General features: G+C 43.9%; 1 protein-coding gene across 2 annotated transcripts in view; it reads right to left on the reverse strand.

The window, feature by feature from the left end:
* Positions 1 to 2,121: 2,121 nt before the first annotated feature.
* tmpoa (thymopoietin a) overlaps positions 2,122 to 9,586 on the reverse strand; it is a 35,555-nt gene continuing 28,090 nt past the window's right edge. For both annotated transcript variants that reach the window (XM_034863195.1, XM_034863196.1), the window contains 2 exons: positions 5,429 to 5,529; positions 2,122 to 3,288 (listed from right to left, as the gene is read on the reverse strand). In XM_034863195.1, the coding sequence (XP_034719086.1) occupies positions 2,907 to 3,288; positions 5,429 to 5,529 (483 nt within the window). In that variant the 3' untranslated portion in view covers positions 2,122 to 2,906. The remainder of the gene's footprint in view (positions 3,289 to 5,428; positions 5,530 to 9,586) is intronic.

The following is a 9,586-nucleotide window of genomic DNA, read 5'->3' on the forward strand; positions in this document are numbered from 1 at the left end:
CAGGGGACAGGAGACAGAAGACCACCTTTTGTTGCATAGCAGGAAGCCCCTTTCCATATGTTAAATGCTAGACCTGACCTGTGGTTCTTAGGTGCAAGATGAGGAACAGATGGCCATCTTGCCTTCTTCACAGACATATGTATATTAATCCCATCTTGGCTGCATAATACAAAGTTTATAACTTTTTTATAACTCAACATAAGTAAAAGATAAACACATTATATGATTGCAATGAATCTGCCTATTTTGCCATGAACGAGGCCTCTGACGCTGATAAAGTGAAGGTAGGTGTGGGAACTTTCCCGGCGGGTCAACGGTACAAACTTTCGCTAGCCATGGCTCAAAAGCGCATTTTGGATTTCTTTATAAATCAACCACAGGCTAAAAAGCCTAAAAGATCGGAGGCAGAAAACTCAGCAACTGTAACCAAAAGAAGTAGCAGCACCTCTCCAACTCCACACTGCCAGAGCAACCTGCTAGCACCAGACGACGAGGGAGCTAATGTTGTCAGCCAAGCTAGCAGCACCAGGGCAGCCGCGGAGGGAACTCCGTGCTGCAGCCTCGGGGTCACACTTTTCCTGGTAGACGTTTTGGAGATGAGGAATTTTTAGTGTTATGACTGAAGCACAAGGTAAGAATGCTGGTTTATTATAATGCTGCCGCCGTGCAATACATTGGCATCAACTGAAAGTTTATACGAGTTATTGGAGATAATTGTGTTTTTTACATGCGTGTAAAGCCTTCTTATTGGAAAACCAGAAAGAGGTCTTACCTATATTTAATTATCCTACCGTATTGTTATAAAATGATTAGGCCTGTTAAGAACTGTTAATATACGGCCCAATATCTTTATGACTTCAATTAGCTATTGCTGTGCTACAAACTTATGGCTGCATTTCTCTATTTCAGTGTTTGAGTCAGGACTGAGTTGCTTCACTGTCATTTGATTTAATGTAATTCAGTGATGTGTTTAGTGGCTCTGTTTTTTTTAACTTGTAGTAGGTCTATTCTGTGCCATTGTTGCAGCCCTGTTCCTGTGCATTAGCCTACCTGTGTTGGTCCTGTCTTGTATTATGGACTTTATTCTTGTTTTTATGCTTGTGGAGCGTGTACATGTGTTCCAGTTTTATTATCGAAGCCTTAGTACTGTTTTGACACCACAAAGTGCCTTGTTTTAATAAAGAGATATTGTGTCTTCATCTTGACGGTATGGGTAAGAAAGAAATGCATGGTTGAATAGCGATAACGGTCTATTATATTATTTTCTGGTGTTCCTGGGTCAGTAGTCTATAGCAGGCCAATTATTGTCTTGGATAGGCTATTTATAATGAATTGAATCTCTATACAGGTCAATAAATTGTGATGGATGCAGTTAGGTGTGTGGTGGTTGACTTTTGCTGATAACTTCACTCTGGAAATTTGTCAGTACCCCAAAGCTCAAAATATGTCCCCGCGGCTCTGGACAGGGGCCGTGTATTGCGAGATTTTGGGGAACAACCTTTGACCTTTTCCTGACCGTATATGACCAGCACGGTGTGGTAAAACACTACCGCTCAACACAAACCAAAGGTTATAAATAGCCACTTTAAAATCTATTGTATGATCACGTGAACGTAGAATGTTAAAAGCAGTTGATAGAGGCAGTCAGGGCTAGTCATGACAGTCATTTAGAAATAAATGGAAATAAAAAAAAAAACCTTGACATCTTTTTTTATTTTTAAGGCTATCAATTTAAATATATCACAATTAATCGCACGAATGTCTATAGGTAACTCGCGGTTAATCACAATTACATTTTCTGCCTGGGCAGCCCACCTGGTAGAGCATGCACAGAGGCTTAGTCCTTACCGCAACGGCTGCAGGTTTGCTCCCAACCTGCGGCCCTTTGCTGCATGTCATTCTCTTTGCTGCTTATGTCTGTCTCTCTCTGTCTCTCTCTCTCTCTCTCTGTCTCTCTCTCTCTCTCTTAATAAAAGGCCTAAAATTGCCCCAAATAATCCTAATATATATATTAAAAGGAGTTTACGTTAACTTATTGCGTTAATTTTAACAGCCTTAACTTTTTTTTTTATATAGAGTGCACACATTTAACATCCTCATGAATAACATGCTCTTACAGGAAAAGTAACATGTTAGTTTATTGAGTGGATTTTCAATATTTGTGACAGTGAATACATAATTAAGAAGAATAAACAGGGACATTCAATTTATTACACGAGAACATTAAGAAAATATTGGTGTAGCATTTCAGAAGATTTAGAAGTATTTGGATATTAAGCCTCCCTCTCTCATTAACAAAGATAGTTAAGTAAGGTTCAAAACAAAATACAGATTCTAGCCCCATCTTCAAGACTGTTAATGATCAACAGAGTCAGACAGTAAGGCAAAGCGTCAAAAGAAACACACACACACACACACACACACACACACACACACACACACACACACACACACACACACACACACACACACACACACACACACACACACACACACACACACACACACACACACACACACACACACACACACACACACAGATAAAAGGCAAGGTCACATATTTCTAAAAAAGCTACTGAGTGTGGCTGGCTTTGTCATAACCTCACTGACTATTAGTCAAAGATCAAGAATCGACAAAACAGCACAACAGCACAGGAGGTACTGTCTTTTCACAACATGATAGGGAGATCCTTGAAGTGTCAATGAAAGGGCTACGTCGCTTCTCTTAAGAGATTCACTGTAAATTGATTTAGAAATAAAAAAGAAAAAATCTTGAGGAAAAAAGGGCAAAGATATCAGGTAATTTCACAGTGGTCATGGATAAAATGGCTACAATGCAGATTCCCACTTGAAAAAAATAGAAGTAGGTTGATTTTTATTTCCCCCTCAGGCCTTTCCTGTGCTATCTACACTGCGCTGTCACTGGTCACTGTGTCTTGGTTTTCAAAAGGGTTGATGCCGTTGGTCTCCATGGCTTGGTAAACCAAGAACAGGAAAAGAGCCACGATGGCCAGCAGGAACAGCCTTATCCACAGAGAAACGCTGCGGGGCGCTGCCTTGGTCGGACCTGCAGGGGGTGCTGCTGACAGAGGCCTGGAGGAGAAGCTGGAGGTAAAGGAGGGGGGCAGGATGCTGACTCTGTTCACAGTGCAGCTCTCTGTGTAGGAGGAGGAAGAGTTGCTTGTCTTGGTGGTTTTTGGAGAGAAGAGGCAGTTTTCATCATTCCACAGATCACTAGACTTCACTGGGCGACCGGCGGCTCCTCTAATTGGTCGTCGACAGGTGGCGCTACAAGAGACAAGGTTTTAAAGTCATTGTTGTATGAGGGTTAGATACTTCGTGTCTCAGAAAACGCAAACATTCATATAAATACAAAAAAGCACCATCATTGTCTCTTAATTCTAGTCTGTGTCTTGTTCACACAGAATTATGACAAGTGAAGCAAGAGGTGTAAACATGAAGTCAAATGACAGGTTTGCACAGTTTTGGTTATGCCATACTGCATCATCAGCCCTACATGGACACACTAATTCTTAATGGAGGAACTGATTGAATTTTAAAATTCTGAACGTTATCTCAAGCTTAACTAAATTGGCCACAGCGAACTCTACCTGCGATGTGTGTCAACAAAAGCACACAACGCTACCTGAGGCCAGTGTATCTTTTAAAATTCATTGCAATGGGAGCGCCGCATATGTACGCAATGGTACAAACGCAGCAATGTCTCAGTTGAAAAACTCTTTGCCTCCAAAGTGCAGACTAGCACTCACAGCTGGGCATCTTCAAATAGTTTCATAAGAGGAGCTGGCGTTGTCAGCTAGGGAAAAAAGGTGGTGTATATACACTATCACACAGTCACAAGCAATATGCTACTATTGGCAACATTAGTGGCAGAGCATGAACTTGATCCTAGTACTAGTGGAATGCACTGAGTAGAGATGACACAAATTGGTCTGTATGTCTACAGTAAGTGGGTAATACGTAAAAACTAACAAAGCAAGGGGAGCCTTTCCTACAACGGCTACTAAGGGACTCTAGATGCTTTTTCATAGTCCTAACAACAGCAATTGCTAATTTCTATAAAATAACTGTGTGAGCAGCTTCCAGAAGCAAACTTCATTCTTGTTGCATTAAGGGAGGTTGGAACAATGGTTGCAAAAGTGGGGTCTAGGGACCTCAAGAGGTACTAGAAAGGGTACCCAGCAAAAACTGGAATAACGTTTTTCTCTCGCTATAATTCCATCCATAAGTAACACAATGACGGAATGTATAACTTTGGTCATGGTTATCATACACTTTCAGATGGGGGAAAAAAAGTTTGCGAACCACTGAATCCCTCGCCATCTGCTGCTACTCTACTTTAAGAGTACAAAAAACTCTGAAAAGTCTGTTTAATTGTTTTGTAAAGTGCTATTTTTGACTGATAAAAATAACTGGGGGTGTCACGATTCTCCAAATCCTTGATTCAATTACATTTTCAATTCTAAGGTCACGATTAAATTCTCAATTTTTTAAATTTTTTTAGCACAAGTTTCTATTCAATTTTTAGACTAGACAATTATGCAATATAATATCTGACCTTTAATTGCAATGTGCCACTACATTGTGGTACATACACACATCCATACATACAAACTGCAAACATTAACAACATAATATAACAATAACTTATATCTTCAGGCAGACGCTCACAGCACAGCTGTTTCTAGCAGCTCAGCAGACAGGGAGCAGAGAAAATGACTCTGCATTTCATTGACTTGTTGCTCTCACTAATATAACCAATATAAGCTGCTCTGTTTAGGCTACAAAACGTGCATGCAGGCTGAAATTCAACCGTGCGGTTTTGTCGGGATAAAGCTGTAAGCAGAAAGAAACGCCACTAGCTGCTAGGCTAACGAGCATTGGTAAACAAGTTCCGTCAATGGGTCTACTGCATGTTGACTGGCTGTAATGTTGACTCGCAGCACTTCAACTTGTGTTTTTTTCCGCTTGGCAGAACATGAAATGGGGGCGTGCAAAGCAACGTGGGCGGGCGAAGTCCCGCGGGTCTGCTCGTGTCCATTATGCACGTTTATCATGCCTAGTTTAATAACTCTGGATTTGGCTACTAGGGAATGTTAAAAATGATTAAAATGGGGTGTTTTAAACAAGGACCCTTTAAGTCCTTTTGTTTGAGCAGGTAAGTTTACCCCTAAAGAAATATCCACGGAAAATATAGAAGTTTCTTTAGCCATGTACAGTCTCTGGGAAAAGTCTTTCTGTGTCAGAGGGGGCAATTCCACGGTTGGTCGCTAAGCCCATGGTTGCATTAAGACATGGCGCTGTTCCTGGATGCTGGGTGGCTGCTTGACAAGCCGACTGGACGTGACGTGGCAGTATCAATGATTCGAAATAGTGACATCCTTAAAAATAACCATTGGTTACTTACGTGATTCCTGTTGGACTACTGATGTCATTGGGGAAGAGCTCCTTTAGAACGTGATTCTCCTCCACTTTATGGGCTTGGTCGCCGGCTGCAATCTTCTCCACCTAAAAGACAAAGCAAGAATGAAAAGCAGATGCACAGGAAATGTTCCCCATTACTTCACGACTATCACCTGTACATGGAAGTCCGGACCAGCAGGGGGCCCTTGCTTGATGTTAGACACCTCTCACCATGTAACCTCTTCAAACTAAATACTGGGCCAACCACCCTTGTTGACTTCTGAACCACCTCACGAATGTGATAAAGAACACAATCCCTACAGTCTCATACCGCTTTCACACCAATGACACGCGTTGGACCAGGTTTGTCTGACCCGTGTTCAACTCGTTTTTTGTCAATTCAAACCAAGCCAGTCAACTAGGGTTGATCTCTGGCCATAAAATGGCATAAAATGGTTTAGGGATGGTTACAAGACTTGGTGCTAATATGGCGCTAGTTCCGTAATTAGTTCCGTTCTACCACTGTGGCTCAGTGGTAGAGCGGTTGACTACCAATCGGAAAGTTGGTGGTTCGATCCCTGCCCCTGCAGTCATTGTCGAAGTGTTCTTGGGCAAGACACTGAACCCCGAGTTGCCCCCGGTGCTGCGCATCGGAGTGTGAATGTGTGTGAATGTTTATCTGATGAGCAGGTGGCCACTTGTACAGCAGCCCCGGTCACAGTGTATGAATGTGTGTGAATGGTGAATGTTTCCTGTAGATGTAAAAGCGCTTTGAGCAGTTGTTAAGACTGGAAAAGCGCTATATAAATACAGCACATTTACATTTAAATGCTGCTAAGTCCACTAAACTCTATTGTTTCCATTGAGAAGTTCCATCCATCCATCTTCATCCACTTCTCCGGTATCGGGTCGCGGGGACAGCAGGTCCAGCAGGGGACCCCAGACTTCCCTTTCCCGAGCCACATCAACCAGCTACGACTGGGGGATCCAAAGGCGTTCCCAGGCCAGGTTGGAGATATAATCTCTCCACCTAGTCCTGGGTCCCCTATCCCTGGGGCCTCCTCCCAGCTGGACGTGCCTGGAACTACTCCATAGGGAGGTGCCCAGGAAGCATGCCCGAACCACCTCAAATGGCTCCTTTCGATGCGAAGGAGCAGCGACTCTACTCCGAGCTCCTCTCGGACGACCGAGCTTCTCACCCTATCGGTAAGGGAGGTACCAGCCACCTTCCTGAGGAAACCCATTTCCACCGCTTGTACCTTGGCGGTGGAAATGATTCTTTCGGTCATGACCAAGCCTTCACGACCATAGGTGAGTGTAGGAACGAAAACTGACCGGTAGATCGATAGCTTTGCCTTCTGGCTCAGCTCCCTTTTCGTCGGAACGGTGCAATAAATGGAATGTAATACCGCACCTGCTGCTCAGATTCTCTGACCAATCTCGCGCTCCATGGTCCCCTCACTCTTGAACAAGACCCCAAGGTATTTAAGACAGCACTCACTGGGGGGTAAGGACTCACTCCCAACCTGAAGAAAGCAGTCCATCGGTTTCCTGCTGAGAACCATGGCCTTAAATTTATGGTGTTTTTCCATTGCTGGTAACAGCTTGCCTCGGCTCGCCCCGGCCCATTATGCTTCCGTTTTCCATTGCAGAGCGTCAGCGTGGCTGGTCACTATAGCAACGCGTGATGACGTAATTTTCAGCGCGGCTCACAACAGCACGTCGGCTACCTGCCAGAAGAAATGTTTTGTTTCAAAAGAAGCTGAAGGAAGCAACGAAAATCACCGCTAAAAAAACAGGAGTTTGGGAATACCGACGGTGTTCAGACGTCAACATGACTGTTGTTCGCCAACACAAAAGGGTAAGTTAACTCTCCTGGTAACGTTAGCTAACATTTGCATGTGTTCATTGTCGCAGTCAGTATTTACTATACGCTATATAAAGTACATGAACTTTAGCAACCATGATTACACACCAACATGTTTGCTGTGTACTGTGTGTGTTTCAGAGCATTCACGCTTTGCAAAACCGCCGCAGCAGACCGTCTGGTGGGTGACGTCCGACCGGTGAGATCTCCGGTTGTGACCTGCTGGGCTTCGTATAATCTTCATGAGAGTCACGGACAGGCTTATGACAACGACTGGGATGCATCTGGGCCAGCAGAGCCGGGGGGACACTGTCACGGGGTGCAGAGGAAGAAGACCGGGACGTTTGGGAGGGTTTGATGCGCTACTTAAAAAGCTAAATAAAAACTTTTGTTATATATATATATTTTGTCTTGTTTTTTAAAGTAACAGTGTGCAATATTGGAAACGACATGAAGCCGCTACTAGCCCGAACCGTTGAAAAGTGAGAATAGTGCAGAAAGTGGATAATCTGTCGGTGTCCGGCTTGATTTGTTTTAAATGTCCCGTTTGTTCTGGAAACACACTCCGCACTCTTGTTTGCTAAAAACGCAGTCATACGACCAACCAGTAGTCTGCAGGTTTCCACGTCACCTTTTGGGCTCGCCTCGGCTCGCTTGGAACCTCGACTGAGGTAGTACTAAAAAAAGTACCTGGTAGCAGGTCCCAGGGACTTTTTTTCGTAATGGAAAACCAAAAAAAGCAAGTAGAGCCGAGGCTAGTCGAGTAGATACCACGCAGTGGAAAACCGCCATTAGAGGTGCTGATCCTCATCCCAGCCGTTTCACAATCTGCTGCAAACCGCTGCAGAGGACGTGTCAGCTTGATTTAGGAGTTCCTCAAAGTGCTCCTTCCACCACTCTATTATCTCCTCAGTTGAGGTCAACAACATCCCATCCTTACTGTACACAGCTTGGATGGTTTCTCGCTTCCCCCTCCTGAGGTGGCTAACGGTTTTCCAGAAGCGCCTTGTTACCGGCTGAAAGTCCTTCTCCATGTCTTCTCCGAACCTCTACCACACCCTCTGCTTTGCCTCTGTCACGGCGGAGGCTGCAGCCCTTCGGGCCCGTCGGTTCCTTACAACTGCCTCTGGAGTCCTCCAGGTTAACATATCCCGGAAGGACTCCTTCAGTTGGACGGCTTCCCTGACCACCGGCGTATTTGATACATTTTTATTAGGGCTGGGCAAGTTAACAAGTTATTATTGCGTTAACTAAATAATTAATTAACGCAGACAATTTTTTGATCGCGCGTTAACGCAATTTTTATTATTTCTTTATTATTGTAAAAGTTTGTTGCTCACAGGCTTTGTAAGACCTGAGACCGAGAGACTCGCCCACGAGCAAAAACAGCACGTCTGATTCACAGTTTAATAATTTATTAACCATACAACACAGAAACTCACCAAATGTTGCATCTAAAAGGTTACGGGTTAGCGGTTACGGAGGTCTCTTCCAGGTCTCTCTAGCCTCTACAGGTGATTTTCTATTGAGCCTGGAACTTCCAGCCTTTTTCGGGGTCGTTGATCATTAAATCCAAACCGTCACATCCAAGATTTATCCACTTTATGTCCATAATTCATCGCGTTCTGGCTAATTTATGCCGCTACCTCGCGGCTCCGAGTCTGCTCTCTGTTTAGGGAAGTAAAGCCAATAGAATGCCCACATATGGGAGACAACCTCATCCAAAGACTATGGAGGCTGAAAGAGGCCAATACTCCCAGTCAAACTGGTTAGTATGTGTAGGAGCCATTTGTATTCATCTTATTTGGTTAGGTTTATTTTGTTATTTATTTTAGCCACTTGGGGGAGTATTGCACTGGGTGTGGTATGTCACTGGGAAGAAGGTATATTTACAGGTGCGGTAATTAATGAGGAAAGGTCAGGATGGCGGGGAACACACGGTTCTTACCGTAGCCGTGAACACCCCGCAACATTTTATTAATCAGCACTAAGTGAAGTACCATTTTATGTGAAGTGACTCTTTTCTACTTTTATAATAAACGGGAACCACCCAAAGACAAATCAATGCCTGGATTCAAGATCCTTTTCTACGCGTTGAGAACACCATGCCATCCATACAGAGGCTTATAGGATGGCCTCCATAGTATGCAATCACAGATGCTATAGTGCACAAGATAGATATCTATAGAGGATAATGGCCTCACTGGTTTGAGATTTGGCATATACACTCACCGGCCACTTTATTAGGTACCCCATGCTAGTAACGGGTTGGACCCCCTTTTGCCTTCAGAACTG

Source organism: Etheostoma cragini, chromosome 23 (assembly GCF_013103735.1).
Source record: "Etheostoma cragini isolate CJK2018 chromosome 23, CSU_Ecrag_1.0, whole genome shotgun sequence".
In the NCBI taxonomy this organism is placed as follows: Eukaryota; Metazoa; Chordata; class Actinopteri; order Perciformes; family Percidae; genus Etheostoma; species Etheostoma cragini.